General features: G+C 52.3%; 1 protein-coding gene across 1 annotated transcript in view; it reads left to right on the top strand.

Moving 5' to 3' along the window:
* Window positions 1-18,676, top strand: part of LOC119953684 (dynein heavy chain 17, axonemal-like) — an 821,504-nt gene that overhangs the window by 480,192 nt on the left and 322,636 nt on the right. Inside the window, 2 exon segments of the mRNA XM_038778213.1 lie at window positions 6,653-6,790; window positions 17,879-18,011. Of these exon segments, the coding sequence (XP_038634141.1) occupies window positions 6,653-6,790; window positions 17,879-18,011 (271 nt within the window).

Raw genomic sequence — 18,676 nt, 5'->3', positions numbered from 1 at the left:
TGCATCCTCAAGCAGACAACGCCAAGTCGGCCTTTGCCCACTGGCTAGCTTGCTTTGAAGCCTACATCGGATCTGCGACAGAACCACCCACAGAGGCACAGAAACTCCAGATCCTGTATACACGGCTGAGCTCCGATATCTTTTCTATTATCCGGGACGCGCCCACCTACGCTGAGGCCATGGCGCTTCTGAAAGAGAACCACACCCAGCAGACCAACAAACTCTACGACAGGAACCTCCTGTCCAGCGGCATCAACTCCCCAGTGAGTCTGTGGAAGATTTCTGGCTTGCCCTGCATGCCCTGGCGAGGGACTGCCATTGCCAGGCCATTTCGGCCGTTGAACATTCCGAACTCCTAATCGGGGATGCTTTCGTTACGGGCATAAGGTCGGCGTACATCCGCCAGTGCATCTTATGGCGACCTTGTGGCGACCAAGATACTTGCAATCTCACTAACGGTCGCCTCCCATAATGTACAAGCATACGGCCCCGACCGCATGGCGCCCCCCTCCTGGACATCGTGGACCCCACCAACGAACACCCCACCATAGACCCCACCAGCGACCGCTCCATCGTTCACTCCACCATCGACCGTCCCAGCCAACCCCAAGCCTGCACCACGCGGCAGCCAGCCAATCCCGAGGAACCCGAGTGCTACTTCTGCGGACAGACAAAGCACCCCTGGCAGCGCTGCCCGGCGCGGAGCACACTCTGCAAGGCCTGTGGGAAGAAAGGACATTTCGCTGCTGTGTGCCAGGCCCGCTCGATCGCCGCTGTAACCAGGTCCATTGATTCTGCACACCCCACGTGCGACCCGTGGGTGCCGCTATCTTGCTTCAAGACACGTGCGATCCGTGGGCGCTGCCATCTTCCCCCCATCAGGCCTCGTTCGGCCCATGGGTGCCGCCATCTTTAATGCCACCCGCCACATGCGCCCTATGGGCGCCACCATCTTCCCCGCCTCAGGACCCTTGCTCGTCGGGCACCTCATCGGGCTGCTCATCGCCTGCAACCGCCGCCGACCAACCAGGGGTCTTCCAACACCAGCTACAGCTCGCCTCCATCACAATCGACCAGTCCTGGCCGCACCACCTCGCAACCGCGTCGACGACGGTAAAGGTTGATCGGCACAAGACATCATGCCTTCATGACTCCGGGAGCGCAGAGAGCTTCATCCATCCCGATATGGTAAGGCCAGGGGTGGGCAAACTACGGCCCGCGGGCCGCATGCGGCCCGCCAAAGGTATTTCTGCGGCCCACCAAGTCATTAAAAAAAAAAAAAAAATTTAAAAAAATTTTTTTTTTTTTTTTTTTAATTTTTTTTAAGGTTAATGCGGGGGGGCTGTTGGGTTACTTACTGGTATAGGGTGGATACGTTGACTTGAGTAGGGTGATCAATGCTCGGCACAACGTCGAGGGCCGAAGGGCCTGTTCTGTGCTGTTCTATGTTCTATATGAGGCGCCCAGAATCATAACCGGGTGAAGTAATTATTTTACTTAATATACTATGTGGCCCTTTGTGAATTGTGAATTTCTGAATGTGGCCCTTGCACGGAAAAGTTTGCCCACCCCTGGGTAAGGCGCTGCTCCCTCGCGGTACACCCCATCACACAACGAATCTCCCCTGATCCGGGGGTACTGCACTGTCACCCTCACCATCCAGGGCGTAGAGTTCAGCGACTTCCAGCTCTATGTCCTCCCCAACCTCTGCGCTGCCTTGCTACCCGGCCTGGACTTCAAGTATAACCTCCAAAGTCTCACCCTGAAATTCGGCCGGCCCCTCCCACCCCTTACTGTATGCGGTCGCACGACCCTTAAGGTCGACCCGCCTTCTCTATTTGCAAACCTCACCCCGGATTGCAAACCCATCGCCACCAGGAGCAGACAGTACAGTGCCCAGGACAGGACCTTCATCAGCCCTGAGGTCCAGCGGCTGCTGCGGGAAGGCATCATCGAGGCCAGCAACAGCCCCGGGAGAGCCTAAGTGGTAGTTCTGAAAACTGGGGAGAAAAACAGGATGGTCGTTGACTACAGTCAGAACATCAATCGGTACAAGCAGCTCGATGCGTAGCCCCTCCCACGCATATCTGATATGGTCAATCAGATTGCGCAGTACCAGGTCTTCTTGACAGTGAACCTGAAATCTGCCTACCACCAGCTCTCCATTCGCAAGGCGGACCACCCGTACACTGCGTTTGAAGCGGACGGCCGCCTTTACCACTATCTTAGGGTTCCCTTCGGCATCACTAATGGGGTCTCGGTCTTCCAACGGGAGATGGATCGAATGATTGACCGGTATGGACTGCGGGCCACCTTCCTGTACCTGGATAACGTCACCACCTGCGGCCACAGCCAGCAGGACCACGACGCTAACCTTTCCAAATTCCTCCACACCGCCAAACTCCTCAACTTTACGTACAACAAGGAGAAGTGCGTGTTCAACACCAACCGCTTAGCCATCCTCGGCTATGTGGTGCAAAATGGAATTCTAGGGCCCGACCCCAATCGCATGCGCCCCCTCATGGAACTCCCCCTCCCCCACTGCCCCAAGGCCCTCAAACGATTCCTGGAGTTCTTCTCATACTACGCCCAGTGGGTCCCTAATTATGCGGACAAGGCCCGCCCACTCAGTCACTCCACCGCTTTCCCCCTGATGACCGAGGCTCACCAGGCCTTTGTATCAAGGCCGACGTCGCCAAGGCCGCGATGCACGCGGTCGACAAGACGGTCCCCTTCCAAGTCAAGAGCAATGCATCAGACGTCACTCTGGCCACCACCCTCAACCAGGCAGGCAGGCCCATGGAATTCTTTTCCCGCACCCTCCATGCCTCCGAAATTCGGCACTCCTCCGTCGAGAAGGAGGTCCAAGCCATCGTAGAAGCTGTGTGGCATTGGAGGCATTACCTGGCCGGTAGGAGATTCACTCTCCTCACTGACCAACGGTCGGTTGTCTTCATGTTCAATAACACACAGCAGGGCAAGATCAAAAATGATAAAATCTTGAGGTGGAGGATCGAGCTCTCCACCTATAATTATGAGATTTTGTATCGCCCCGGTAAGCTCAACGAGCCCCCCAACGCCCTATCCCGAGGTACATGTGCCAGCGCACAAGTAGACCGACTCCAGACCCTAAACAATGCTCTCTGTCACCCAGGGGTCACCCGGTTCTTTCACTTCATAAAGGCACGCAATCTGCCCTACTCGATTGAGGAGATCAGGGCAAACTGCACTTCTACCGGCCAGACCTCGCGCATCGAGTGAAGGCCTCGCGTCCCTTTGAACGCCTCAGCGAGGATTTCAAAGGGCCCCTCCCCTCCACCGACTGAAACACGTACTTCCTTAACGTGGTCGACTAATACTCCAGATTCCACTTTGCCGTCCCATGCCCCGCTATGACGTCTGCCACAGTCCTCAAAGCACTCAACACCATCTCCGCCCTGTTCAGTTTCCCCGCCTATATCCACAGTGACCGGGGATTCTCCTTTGAGTGATGAGCTGCGTTAGTACCTGCTCAGCAAGGCCTTCGCCTCGAGCAGGACGACCAGCTACAACCCCCCGGGGAAACGGGCAGGTGGAGTGGGAGAATGGGACGGTCTGGAAGGCCGTCCAGCTGGTCCTACAGTCCAAAAATCTCCCGGTCTCCTGCTGGCAGGAGGTCCTCCCCGCGCCCTTCACTCCATCCGATCGCTACTTTGCACTGCGACTAATGCAACCGCCCATGAACGTCTTCTTGCCTTCTCCAGGAAGTCCACCTCTGGGGTTTCGCTGCCAACGTGGCAGGCAGCTCCAGGACCTGTTCTTCTCCGCAAGCACGTGCGGCTTCACAAGACGTACCCGTTGGTCGAGAGAGTACAGCTACTCCATGCAAACCCGCAGTGGCGTACCCCCACGGCCGCCAAGACACAGTCTCCCTCAGGGACCTGGCACCAGCTGGTTCACCCCCCCCCCCCAACGCCCCGCCCCGCGCCACTCTTCCTTTCCCCAGCGCACCTCACCACAGCCCTGGCTCCAGGACGATCTGTCCTCCTCTAGGTCCCACCCGGGAATGAAGATGAGGTCTACACGCTCCCGGAGTCACTGGCGACCGAGCCTGCATCGCCACCGGGTCTGCGGCACTCACAACGGAGGATCAAGGCACCCGATCGGCTGAATTTGTGATCTTTCCCCAAAGTTAACCTTAAAATGCATGGAAATAGTTTTTCCACCACCACCGCGGGACTGCTTTTTAACAGGAGGTGAATGTGGTAGTCACCACTGTTGTATATATCACATACGAGATATAATATGGTAAGGCTCCTGTCCTACAGGTATGGGGGTAGATCCCTGCCTGCTGGCTCCACCCAGTAGGTGGAGTATAAATGTGTGTGCTCACCGAGCTTCAGCCATTTCGGCAGCAGCTGCTGGAGGCTACACCTCTCTCCTTAATAAAGCCTTGATTACAATCTACACTCGTCACGTCGTAATTGATAGTGCATCACAGAGTCTCACGTTCTCCCCATGTCTGCGTGGGTTTCCTCCGGGTGCTCTGGTTTCCTCCCACAGTCCAAAGCTGTGCAGGGTAGGTGGATTGGCCATGCTAAATTGCCCTTAGTGTCCAAAAAGGTTAGATGGGGTTATTGGATTACGGGGTGTGGTAAACCACTGTATTGTATTGTGCTGTTAGATGCCTAGGCTTGTCCCTGCTGGGTCCGAACCACTGTAGTATATAATATGTGTATTGTGGTAAACTGCCACTGTATTATATATAATGTGGGAAACAACTGCCTGCTGGCTCCACCTCCCCTCGGGCTCGGTATAATCGTGGCTAGTCTCCGCCGCTGCCTCAGTTCGGGATCCAAGGCCAAGAGACTGTGTCTTGGCGGCCGTCGGGGTACGCCGCTGCGGGTTTGCATGGAGTAGCTGTCTCTTGGCCTCGGCCACCATAAGGAAACCACCATAAGGAAAACCACCATCTGCCTCAGCCATGGACTCATAAACATAAACTCTATTTTCGATTTAATGTTTTATCGGTACCCTCTTAATTTTACATGCTTCTGTGTGCCTGTGATGCAAAGATCATGGCATGGAGTTACCTTTTTTCAAATATCCTTATACCTTTACCTGGGTGTATTTTTAGCTCAATAAACATGAAACCCTTTGGGCTGGATTCTCCGATTTTGAGGCTATGTCCGGAGCATGTGTCTACACTTATGACCAAAAAGTCGGTGCCACCCCCACACCAATTCTCCGCCCGTGGGGGGGGGTGCAGTCGTGCCACGTAAAGCCCCCGGCTTTACCTGCAGATACGGAGGAAGAATTGCCAGGTCCGTGGCCGCGTGTGCGTATGACAGAGACCTGCAGTGCGGACCCGGCCTGCCAGATAGTGACCCCCTGTAATCCCCTTTGCAATCCTCGGAACCCCCCCCCCCCCCCACAAGTCCCCACAGCCCTCGCCGAAGACCCACAGCCAGCAGAACGTCTCCCCCCCCCCCCCCCCCCCCCCCCACCCGGCCGACTGTGCCAACACTGGACACAGTCCACAGCCTCCACGCGAGGTCCCCGAAAACTGTGAGCAGCATGTCCCACGACATTGGGAAGTCAGCCCATCTGGGGGGGAGCACCGGGGAAAGCCTCAGGTGATGTCCTGAGGCCGTCCCATCGGCGTGCGGCATACTCCGCGCTGAAGCTGTTTTTGAGGGGGCGCAGCATCAGAAAAACAGCGTGCCCCCTATTTCGATATTAAAACAGATTCTCTGGCCAATCGCCAAATGCAACTTCGGTGTCGCCAATTGGAGAATCCAGCCCTTGTCCTCTGGATTCATGAAAGCATATGAGACTGAGTTCTTTGCAAACAGTGCATAAATGATAAAGTACAGACATTGAATTAATACCACCATCCTTATAAATTACAAAAAAAAAAATCCTGTGACAATCAATCAAGGGGTGGGCAAGTCCTGGCATGTGTCCTCCCCAGTCATACAAATTCCGACATCCCTTTACTTCTCTCCCCTCGCTAAGACTCATACAATTATTATTCAAGCATTATGGGTCTCCTTATTCTTTCAACAAAATGTACCAACTCACATTTAATCAAAAATATATTTGCAATTACACACCCATTCTGAAAACTTCCTAAATTTTTTGTTATATTTGTCCTTTCTATGAACCACACCTCCCAATTTGGTGTAGTCTACAAACTTTGAAAACATAATTCTATTTCTTACACTCAAATTATTAATGTAAATTATGATCATCAGTGGTCCCAATATTGATCCCTGTGTAATACCACTTTACTCATTTTGCTGGTCTGAGCTAGTTTACAAGAAGTATATTCCACATCGTTGGTATCTTGTGAGTTTGAAAAGTCACCCAACCATCTCTCCTGACGCTTCCTGGCTGCAAGCTCAGATCATTAACATTTCATCCTGCATCCAGTGGCTGGCAAGAGAAAAACAGATGACGAAAATTATCAAATTCAGCAAGATCAGTAGGATCTCCATGTACCTGGGATCTAAATATCGGGACCATTGTTTCAATAGTTAACAATATGATGAGGTATTGGAGCACAACCGCAATACTACTTGTAGTCCATGAGTGAATTTATGATAATTTATAGTCAGGTATTTTAGTAGCTTGTTCTTTTAATAGGATGTATTTTTCCATATTTGTATAGATTGTTAAGCAGTCAATACTAGAACTCCATCTGCAGCCTGAAGATAGCTTTGTTCTGAAAATAATTCAGCTAGAGGAAATACTTCAAGTACGTCATTCAGTCTTTGTTGTTGGCAATGCTGGAACTGGAAAATCACAGGTAAATACTAGTGTGGAATGCTTGATGTTATGAATTTTAATGAAGACTTTTATCCACAATGTCGTCAACAGCTTACTTAAATGTTTGCAGACATCAAGGGCAGGATTCTCCGTTTCTGAGACTTGGGCTGGAATTCTCCATTGCCGACGCCAAAATCGCATTCGGTGATTGGGCGGAGAATTCCTTTTGATGCCGAATCGGGGGTGGCGCCTGTTTTCAGATGCTCCGCCCCCTCCAAAACAGTGTCATCGGTGTACACGCCAAATGCCGTTAGGACGGCCTCAGGACATTATCCTGAAGGCCCTCCCCAGATGCTCCGCCCTCGATGGGCTGACTTTCCGATGGTGCGGATCACTTGTGGTCTAAGGTTTCGTCAAACTTGCTACGGACTGTGTGCAGCACAGTCGGGGAGGGGGTGCCGTTCCGACTGGCCGGGGCGGCTTTGGCAGGGGCTGGAGGGGACTGGTGGGAAGTGGTCCTGGGGTGGCAAGTGGGGTTACAGGGGGAACTATCTGGCAGGCTGGGTCTGCGCGCGGCCGACGCCATTTGTACGGCGTGATTGCTGCAGGTCGCCACCGTGCGTATGTGCGGCTACAGACTCAGCAGTATCTGCTGGGAATGCCGGGGGAGTTTAAGTGGCGCGGCTGCCAGCCACCTGCCGAGTGGAGCATCAGTGCGGGGGCTGCGGCGACATTTCCGTCGTAAGACTAGACACATGCTCTGGACATAGCCTCAAAATAGGAGAATCCAGCCCCAAATGTTGATGCCAACAGAGAATTGTTGGACTTTCACGACAGAAAAACTGTCGCCGCACCTGGACCTATTCTGCTGGTATTAATCAGCTAGCACCAGCGCCACATGGAACACAATCGATTCTAATCAGGAACAGTGCCGGATTTGCCAATTTTGGGATTGGCACTCAGGAGGCTGGCATGCTGCAGCCGCATATACACACTTCACTCCCCACACACTCCATTCCAGCCAACAACTAGGCAGCGGGGAGAGCATCCCAAGATTTACCGCCGCCGTTTGTCGTGTCTGGGCACAGATGGCAGAGGCGGTCAGTGCCGTGGGCAACACCGTCCGGACCGGCCAGAAAAAGCTGCACGACCTCCTCAGGGCAGCCATGTGAGTAGACAGCACTATGCCCCTGGCACCAACCCACGTCCCACACATCTGTAACCAGACACCCCGCTGAACACCCACCCTGCACCACATAAAACATAGAACAGTACAGCACAGAACAGTCCCTTCGGCCCTCGATGTTGTGCCGAGCATTGTCCGAAACCAAGATCAAGCTATCCCACTCCCTGTCATTCTGGTGTGCTCCATGTGCCTATCCAATAACCGCTTGAAAGTTCCTATCACAGCAGGCAGTCCATTCCACACCCTAACCACTCTCTGAGTAAAGAACCTACCTCGGACATCCCTCCTATATCTCCCACCCTGAATCTTATAGTTATGCCCCCTTGCAACAGCTACATCCACCCGAGGAAATAGTCTCTGAACGTCCACTCTATCTATCCCCCTCATCATCTTATAAACCTCTATTAAGTCGCCTTTCATCCTCCTCCGCTCCAAAGAGAAAAGCCCTAGCTCCCTCAACTTTTCCTCATAAGACCTATCCTGCAAACCAGGCAGCATCCTGGTAAATCTCCTTTGCACCCTTTCCAATGCTTCCACATCCTTCCTATAATGAAGTAACCAGAACTGCACACAATACTCCAAATATGGTCTCACCAGGGTCATATATAGTTGCAGCATAACCCCGCGGCTCTTAAACTCAAGCCCCCGTTAATAAACGCTAACACACTATAAGCCTTCTTCATGGCTCTATCCACTTGAGTGGCAACCTTCAGCGATCTGTGGACATGAACCCCAAGATCGCTCTGTTCCTCCACATTCCTCAAAACCCTGCCTTTGACCCCGTAATCCGCATTCAAATGTTTTCTACCAAAATAAATCACCTCGCACTTATACATAGAACAGTACAGCACAGAACAGGCCCTTCGGCCCTCGATGTTGTGCCGAGCAATGGTCACCCCACTCAAACCCACGTATCCACCCTATACCTGTAATCCAACAACCCCCCCTCCCCCCCTTAACCTTACTTTTTAGGACACTACGGGCAATTTAGCATGGCCAATCCACCTAACCCGCACATCTTTGGACTGTGGGAGGAAACCGGAGCACCCGGAGGAAACCCACGCACACACGGGGAGGACGTGCAGACTCCACACAGACAGTGACCCAGCCGGGAATTGAACCTGGGACCCTGGAGCTTTGAAGCATTTATGCTAACCACCATGCTACCGTGCTGCCCAGTCTTAACTCCATCTGCCATTTTTCAGCCCAGCTCTGCATCCTATTAATGTCTCTTTGCAGCCTACAACAGCCCTCCACCTCATCCACTACTCCACCAATCTTGGTGTCATCAGCAATTTTACTGACCCACCCTTCAGCCCCCTCCTCCAAGTCATTGATAAAAATCACAAATAGCAGAGGACCCAGCATTGATCCCTGTGGTACACCGCTGGTAATTGGTCTCCAGTCTGAAAATTTTCCATCCACCACCACCCTCTGTCTTCTATGTGATAGCCAGTTACTTATCCAATTGGCCAAATTTACCTCTATCCCACACCTCCTTATTTTTCGTCATGAGCCGACCATGGGGAACCTTATCAAATGCCTTACTAAAATCCATGTATACGACATCAACTGCTCTACCTTCATCTACACACTCAGTTATCTCCTCAAAGTATTCAATCAAATTTGTGAGGCAAGACTTACCCGTCACGAATCCGTGTTAACTATCTCGGATTAAGCTGCATCTTTCCAAATGGTCATAAATCCTGTCCTTCAGGACCTTTTGCATTAACTTACTGACCACCGAAGTAAGACTCACTGGCCTATAATTAACAGGGTCATTCCTATTCCCTTTCTTGAACAGAGGAACAACATTCGCCACTCTCCAGTCCTCTGGCACTATCCCCGTGGACAGTGTGGACCCAAAGATCAAAGCCAAAGGCTCTGCAATCTCATCCCTTGTCTCCCAAAGAATCCTTGGATATATCCCATCTGGCCAGGGGACTTGTCGACCCTCAGGTTTTTCAAAATTGCTAATACATCCTTCCTCAGAACATCTACCTCCTCCAGCTTACCCGCCTGTATCACACTCTCATCCTCAAAAACATGGCCCCTCTCCTTGGTGAACACTGAAAAAAAGTATTCATTCAACACCTTTCCTATTTCTTCTGACTCCATGCAAAAGTTCCCACTACTGTCCTTGACCGGGTGCCCTACCCTCACCCTGGTCATTCTTTTATTTCTAACATTAGACTAAAAAGCCTTGGGGTTTTCCTTGATCCGACCCGCCAAGGGTTTCCCATGCCCCCTCCTAGCTCTCCTAAGCCCTTTTTTTTTTTTAGCTCATCCCTTGCTACCTTGTAACCCTCAAGTGACCCAACTGAACCTTGTTTTCTCATCCTTACATACTCTTCCTTTTTCCTCTTGGCAAGACATTCAACCTCTTTTGGGAACCATGGTTCCCGCACACGGCCATTTCCTCCCTGCCTGACAGAGACACACCTATCAAGGACACGCAGTATTTGTTCCTTGAACAAGCTCCACTTTTCATTTGTGCCTTTCCCTGACAGTTTCTGTTCCCATCTTAAGCTCCCTAATTCTTGCCTAATCGCCTCATAATTACCCCTCCCCCAAGTATAAACCTTGCCCTGCTATATGGATCTATCCCTCTCCAATGCAATAGTGAAAGACACCGAATTGTGGTCACTATCTCCAAAGTGCTCTCCCACAAACAAATCTAACACTTGGCCTGGTTCATTACCCAGTACCAAATCCAATGTGGTCTCCCTCTTGTCGCCCTATCCACATCTTGTGTCAGGAAACCCTCCTGCACACACTGTACAAAACTGCCCCATCCGAACTGTTCGACCTATAGAGGTTCCAATCAATATTTGGAAAGTTAAAGTCACCCATGACAACTACCCTGAGACCTCCACACCTATCCATAATCTGTTTTGCAATTTCTTCCTCCACATCTCTATTACTATTTGGGGGCCTATAGAAAACTAACAATGTGACCGCTCCTTTCCTATTTCTAACTTCGGCCCATATTACCTCAGTAGGCAGATCCCCTTCGAACTGCCTTTCTGCAGCCGTTAAACTATCCTTGATTAACAATGCTACTCCTCCACCTCTTTTACCACCTTCCCTACTCTTACTGAAACATCTATACCCCGGAACTTCCAACAACCATTCCTGTCCCTGTTATAACTATGTCTCCGTAATGGCCACAACATCGTAGTCCCAAGTACCAATCCACGCTCCAAGTTCACCGCCCTCCCTCCCTGTTCCTCACCTCACTCGCACGTGGCACCGGCAACAAACCAGAAATGACAACATGGTTTGTCGTGACTTGAACACGGAGGGTGTCTTGCTCAGGTACACATTCTGGATGCAGTGACCGCAATGCATTGATGCAAATTTTCCCCGCAACAGCCAATCAGTAGCTCCGCTCTACTGCCCTCAGCACCCATACCTGCCACCATATATGGGTGCCACTGAGGCCAGCAGCTACCCACCTCCTGGGCTGCAAGAGTCTGACTGTTTACCACTGTCGTTTTCTGTTCCCCACCCCCCACCCCAGGAGAAGGCCGGGCACAACAGCCATGAGCGGGTGAAGACAGAAGGGGGATCGACAGACCTGCAGCCCTGCACCATGGCAGAGCAGAGGGCCCTGGACGTGGCCGGTGGCCTGCAGGAAAGGGAGGTCACCAACGTGGAAGTGAGGCCGTGCTTAACACGTGTGTCAACCCCCCGCCCCCCCCCCCACATACCATCTCACCCTGACCCTCACTCCAACACCACCCTCACCCCCACCCTCACCCACACTACCCTCACCTTCACACCACTCTCATCCCGCCGTCACCCCCACACCACCCTCACTCCCACAGCAACCTCACCCCCACCCACACCCCACATCACCCTCACCTTCAAACCACCCTCATCCCCACTCTCACCCCCACAACACCCTCACCCCACCCTCATCCCCACACCACCCCACACCATCCTCACCTTCACACCACCCTCACCTTCACACCACCCTCACCTCATACTACCCTCACCTCCAACCTCACCCACAGCGACCTCACCTCTACAACATCCTCACCCCACACCACCCTCACGCCGCCCTCACCCCACCCTCACCTCCACACCACCTTCATGGCCACCCTCACCCTCACCCCACACCATCCTCACCCCCATCGCACCTCACACCATCCTCATCTCCACCCTCACCCCACATCACCCTCATCCCCACCCTCACCCCACACCACCCTCACCCCACACCACCCTCACCTCCACCCTCACCCGCAGCACCCACACCCCCACACCACCCTCACCCCACCCTCACCTCCACACCACCTTCATGGCCACCCTCACCCTCACCCCACACCATCCTCACCCCCATCGCACCTCACACCATCCTCATCTCCACCCTCACCCCACATCACCCTCATCCCCACCCTCACCCCACACCACCCTCACCCCACACCACCCTCACCTCCACCCTCACCCGCAGCACCCACGCCTCCACAACATCATCACCCCACCCTCACCCCCACACCACCCCACATCACCCTTACCTCCACACAACCCTCACCCTACCCTCACCTCCACACCACCCTCATGGCCACCCTCACCCTCACCCCACACCACCCTCACCCCCATCTCACCCCACACCATCCTCATCCCCACCCTCATCCCCACCCTCACCCCACACCACCCTCACCCCACACCACCACCACCCCACACCACCCTCACCCCCAAACCACCCTCACTCCCACCCTCATCCCACACCACCTCACCCCCAAACCATCCTCACCCCCACCCTCACCCCACACCACCACACCGTACTACCCTCATCCCCATACTCACCTTCACACCACCCTCACCTTCACACCACCGTCACCCCCCCTCACTGCCCACCACTCTCACCTCCACACCACCCTCATCCCCAACTTAACCCCACACACCCTTGCACTACCCGCACCCCACCCTCGCCCCGCACCACCCTCACCCTTGCACCACCCGCACCCCACCCTCATCCCCGCACCACCCACACCCCCTCCTTCATCCCCACACCACCCTCACCCTATACCACCCGCAACCCCACCCCTCCAGCCCGTAGTCTAATCATGTGTCTTGTCGTGTGTCTTACAGGACCTGCTAGAGATGGGGTGGGTCCATCTGATGTCCTCCGTCCTAGCCAGTGTCACCTGTGTGCCGACAGCGATGGGAGTATCTCGGATACAGTCTCTCCACCCGAGACTCGGGAGACCCCGGAGCTCAGGTCGGAGGATGACATTGATTTTCCGTTACAGCTGTCACCAACACCCTCCACCATCCCAGAGACACTCAACCCGGTTGGTCACATTAGTGACGAGGCTCCTGGGACACTCTCTGGTACTCATCACACAGTCGCTCTGGTACAGCAGGTGGAGGTCGAAACACCCGAGGGGGTGGACAGTCAGAGAACAAGCCGACCCCAGGGACTAGCAGCTGTCCAGATGGGTTTTGGGCTTCTGGAACAGGGACTACATGAGGGGTTGTCAGAGAGCATCCAGCACCTGCAGGAGTCCATCCGTGTGCAGCAGCAGGAGGTGGTGCCGACCGTGCCTGCCACCCAGGCCAATACGGCATGGGTAGCCTCTCGCAGTGGAGACATTCTTTGCAGGCGCTGGCCGAGGCCCAGGGCAGGGTTGCCGACTCACAGGTGACCATGTGCCAAAGCCACCTGTACATCGCAGCAGCAGTCCTGAGCAGGCCATGGCTGGAAACATCGACGGCATTGTTCAGGCGCTGGCCGATGGGGTGCAAACACAGAGGGAGGTGGCCCAGTCCCAGAGGAAGATAACATAGTCACTGGCTGATGTGACAAAAATACAGAAGGTGGTGGCACAGTCGCAATGTGATGTGGCGCAGCCCCAGACGGAGATGGTCCACTCCCTGTGCTCTATGGCCACGAGTGTCCAGACCTTGGTTGATCCCAGAGCGGGCCTCCAGGACTGGCAGCACCATGTGGCAGGGGATAGCTTCCCTTGAAACCCCTCCCCTTGGAGTCGCCTGGAGACCATCGGGCGACACCCCCCCCCAGGAACACCCTAGCAGCAGCCGGGCCTATTCAGACCCAGTCCCCTCAGAAGATGCCCGCCAAGATGCCCAGGTTGCAAGGTCACAGGACAGGAATTACAGCAGGCCAACTCCACTCCTGCGACACCGTCTGGTGAACCACCGAGGGGTAGCGTTAGGGTCTGAAAGACCAAGAAGTTAGACACCAGTTAATTTGGCATGGCTGCAAGGCACAGTTAAGTTATCGGGACTAGGGCATAAATCTCTACATATTTGTTCACGTTAAACACGTGCTACTATGGTTACAACCTGTCTCAGTGCTCTGTCCAATGGGTGTGAGGGGTGGACTGGTCTGGGCTGGCCGGAGTTGGGGGAGAATGGGCGGATGATGTGGGTGGCTTGTGCTCCCTGACCTTCCCACCACCGTCACCCCAGGGATTCGATGGGACCGTGTGATGGAATGGCCAGCTTGCATGCAGGGGTCATCCAGGTGGAAGGTGGAAAGTGCTACTGTGGGCAGAGGTTGGACGTTGGCAGTCGATGTGGAGCACCAAAGCTCATCGGAGAGCAGGTTGTCATCATCGTGCATCCCTTGGACCAGACTGCTGTTACTGCCAAGCTATGTCTCCCACCCCGTAGTGCGGCAGGTGTGCATCAAGGAGGGAGTTGCAGGCAGACTTGTGCATCAAGGGGGGAGTGAGGGGTGTGGGGTTGGGATGTGGTGTCTGTGCTCCTGGCCATTCCCCCACCCTGCAGCTCTTCTCCCCCCCCAACCCCTAGTTGGTGAACCTGGAGGCGATCAGAGAGTCCCTGCGTGTTGGTTATGGCGCATATGTTGAGCGGCCTCCCGTGGCTGCCTGGCCCTCATGTCCTACCCATCTTTCCCCCCCACCTCCTTGCATTCTCCTCATCGGATGCAGCCTGGTGTTCATCCTCCTCCAGCACGATGATATGGAGGATGCAGCAGGCCGCCACGATGCGGGCGACCCTCATGGCATCATATTGGAGGGTCCCTCCAGAGTGGGCCAAGCACCTGATCAGGAAGCAGAAGCACCGCTCAATAACGAACATGGTCGCTGTATTGTTATTGTAGCGGGTCTCCACGTTGGTCTTTGGCCTCCGGATAGCCCCTGTCGCCGGGGGGGAGGCATCTCGAACATGTCAGGAATCATCGCGTAAGGGTGGCACAGTGCCGCAGTGGTTAGCATTGCTGCCTCAAGGCCTCCGAGGACCCGGGTTCGAACCCTGTCCCAGGCCATTGTCTGTGTTGAGTTTGCACATTCTTCCCTTGTTTGCATGGGTTTCACCACTGTTGTGTTGGGTAAGCTGGGTCCATGTGGACTGCGTTTGATGCAGTGTAGAGAGAGACAGGCTTCCAACACTTGATGAGATGCAACACAATTTTATTTAACATCTAAACTATATTACATGCTTAACTGTGGGTTGACACTATGCTGACTTGACTGGAGACCTGAGGCTAATCTGACCAGACTAACTGACTACCACACAATGGTTGTACTAGCTGCTGCTCACGGGCTCTGACTGTCTCAGAGGCAGGATCCCAAGAGGGCGGGAAAACTGGTGCCCTCTGGCTTTATAGTGGTCGTGTCCTGTCTGGTGATTGGCTGCTGTGTTCTGTGTGCTCACTGGTCATCTTGTGTGTCAATCACTGCCTGTCTGCACTCCATCATATACATGGATGTATATTATGACAACTACCACAACCCAAAGATGTACAGGATAGATGATTGGGCATGTTAAATTGCCCCTTAATTGGAAACAAAAAAGAATTGGGTACACTAAATTTCAAAAAAGAAGAAATCGTCGAGTGTGCCAGAATGAAGGCGCCATGCACACTGCCCAGCAGAGGTGAATGATTCGTAGCTGCATGTTCATTGAGTGGTATCCTTTTCGATTTGTGTAGAGCGCTTGTCATCTGCAGGTGTTTTTGTAAATCCACCACTCTTTCTTAGAATTCCCCCTATACCAAAAAGGGCCGATATTCCAAATGGTGAACAGGGATTCTCACTCCCTGACTCCGATGCAGGCTTCAGTGGGTGCCATTCAGGTCAAACTATATTTCCAAGTTATTCCCCAGTATAACCCATACCTTCACCGAAGAATTTTACCTACTTACCCCTTAATAGCATCGATGTTCTGGGTCCTGCGTTATTAAGGAAGTGAAGTAAGCTAATAACCACTTTTTCAGGTTAAGTTATTTTATTATTATACTTTTCTTTTCTTTAAATTGCAAACACTTCTTTACAGAAAGGAAAAACGATTTGTGATTCTGGATGCTGCTGGTTTGTTGTAGGGACCTTCAGACTCTCTCTCTCTTTTAGTTCTCCTCCCCATCTCTCCTGCTGCTGTTCCTCTCTCTCTCTCTTTTAGTTCTTCTCCCCATCTCTCCTGTTGCTGTTTCTCTCTCTCTCTCTTTTAGTTCTCCTCCCCTTCTCTCCTGTTGCTGTTTCTCTCTCTCTCTGTTTTCTCTGTTCTCTGTGTTCTGTCCTCCCATTGCTACTGGTTGCTGCTGCTGGTACACTTCCTTAGATTGGGCCAATTTTATTTCAACCTTGCCCTTCATAGCCTGAGCTTTCTTGGGATCAATAACTCTCCCATCAAGTTTGTGCTCCCCATTCAATACCCTGTCTACTCTTTCAGGATCTATTTTAATTAAGCAGTCTACAATCTCTCCACCTCCAGAAAAGCAGTCCCTTAAATCTTTCTTACTTGTTTCCCAGCTGAGTCCACCAACAAACATCTTCCTTCTCATCCTCCTCATTCTTGCTGCCGTTTCTTTGAGCCTTCCACCTCCTTGAGGGGAGCGGAGCTCCCCCGGGCCGTCAGCTGTTCTTGCCTCGCGTTCTGCTGCTCTCTTCTGCTGCCTCGCGCGTGGGGGGAGGGGCGAGGGAAGCCCGCGCTTAGTGCTTTTTGGCGGGAGAGATCGGGACCTCCGATAGGGGATGGGCTACGGGGCTTAAAGGGGCATGGTGGGACACAACCAGGCCAATGGGTCCCCCTCTATTCAATACATCACAGTGCTTCAACACAGCACAAGGAAATCTATGCAAACTCTCTTTTTCTTTTTCCCTTTCTCCTGCTGCAGGTTGTAATAACAATTCTGACAGACTGAAATTGACTGCATTTTTGACAGAAGAGTTGGCCACAGTTTCTGCTCTTTTCAGCTGCCACCAACCTCTTGTGGGATCTTTCCCTGCACTCTCCCAGACCAGATATTGGCAACCTTCTATGTTTCAAATGACACATTCTGTATTTTCCAGAACAAGGTGTTCATAGTGGGACATGCATCCTGTCAACCACCCCCCGAACCTTGCCGACCGGGCAGCCTGATGGGCTCAGTCCACATTGAAGTGGATATATTGAGCAGCTGGGGCATATATGGCCCCCGTGACGGCACCATGATGGGCAACCAAGAAAACTGTGTGGAATGCTCTATGCTGGACTGTTCTGCCTCGCTACACGTGGAGAGAGAAATAATGTGATAGTATCAACATGCAGTACTCTTTTTATACTGCCTTCAATGCCTCCCAGGAGGACTTAGGGGTTTTAAAGGAATTTAATTATGTATTCCCCTCTGGTTTGCTGCTATGCGCTGCTATTCTGTGGATGCCTTTGTCATTTGAGCATTCATAATTTTATCCATGTATAATAAAATATACAACATAAGGTGAAGTAATTTTATGGAGAAATCAAAGCGAGAGCAGAATTCATGTTTTACCCTCTTAGCTCAGTGTTCTGTTGAAAAGTACAATCTTAACCAACAATCTTAAAAGCATGCCCAGAAAACCTCTCCCTACAGAGACCCTTTTTTTAAAAGTGCAACAATACTGCAGCAGAACATTATTACTATTTTAACATGATAGTATTTGAATTTGAAGCATTGGACAACATTCTCAGACAGATTTTTTATTTCAGGTAATGCGATCCCTGAAAAGTACATATCTGAAAATGAAACGAAAAGCCATTACTATCGACCTTGATCCTAAAGCTGTGACTTGTGATGAACTGTTTGGAGTCATTAACCCAGCCACAAGGGAATGGAAAGATGGTAATTTACCTAACAACTATTAATTTAAGAAAGAAAGGGGAAAATTATTTCCCAATGGTGGATGGCTTCCGTAAATTGTCAGTTGCTCTGTTAAAGGTCATCTATAGAATACATGCACGGAAGTGAATTTCTTTTAGGTTTCTTCCACTTTGACATAGAGTAATCTCACCCTATTTGCTACTTAAAAGAGGTTTTGATAAACCTATGCTCAAGTTAGAGCAGCAGGGCTTCCGGTGGGTGGTGATGTGCTGAACAGTTGCACGAAAGGTGGCTCTCCCTGGGAACTTCGAATTTGTCCCTTTTATTCCGTAAATTGGCACCGAAACAACAACAGAAAATGCACCCTTACCCTAACCTAACAACCACCCGAGGAAATGCCCTCAAACCGGTCACAGAGCCGGAAAAATAGTAAAACCACCAAGAGTCGGGAGAGGAAGATCCAGACCGCAGAAAGGAGGAACAAAGCAGCACAGGATATAGCGGACCGAGAAGCACCGCCAACATGAACGCCAGCCAAACCACTGACAGGGCAGTAGATGGAACTTACACAAGAGTTCCAAAAACATAGGGACTCCATCAAGGACAATATTATGTCGGCCATGAGGTTGAGCATAGAAATCACGCTGGCCCTCTTCAAAGAATTGTGTGGAGACTTGAGACCCAGG

The sequence above is a fragment of the Scyliorhinus canicula genome, chromosome 18 (assembly GCF_902713615.1).
Source record: "Scyliorhinus canicula chromosome 18, sScyCan1.1, whole genome shotgun sequence".
Lineage (NCBI taxonomy): Eukaryota > Metazoa > Chordata > Chondrichthyes > Carcharhiniformes > Scyliorhinidae > Scyliorhinus > Scyliorhinus canicula.
The sequence above is the reverse complement of the archived record's forward strand: the minus strand, read 5'-3'. Positions and strand labels throughout refer to the sequence as shown.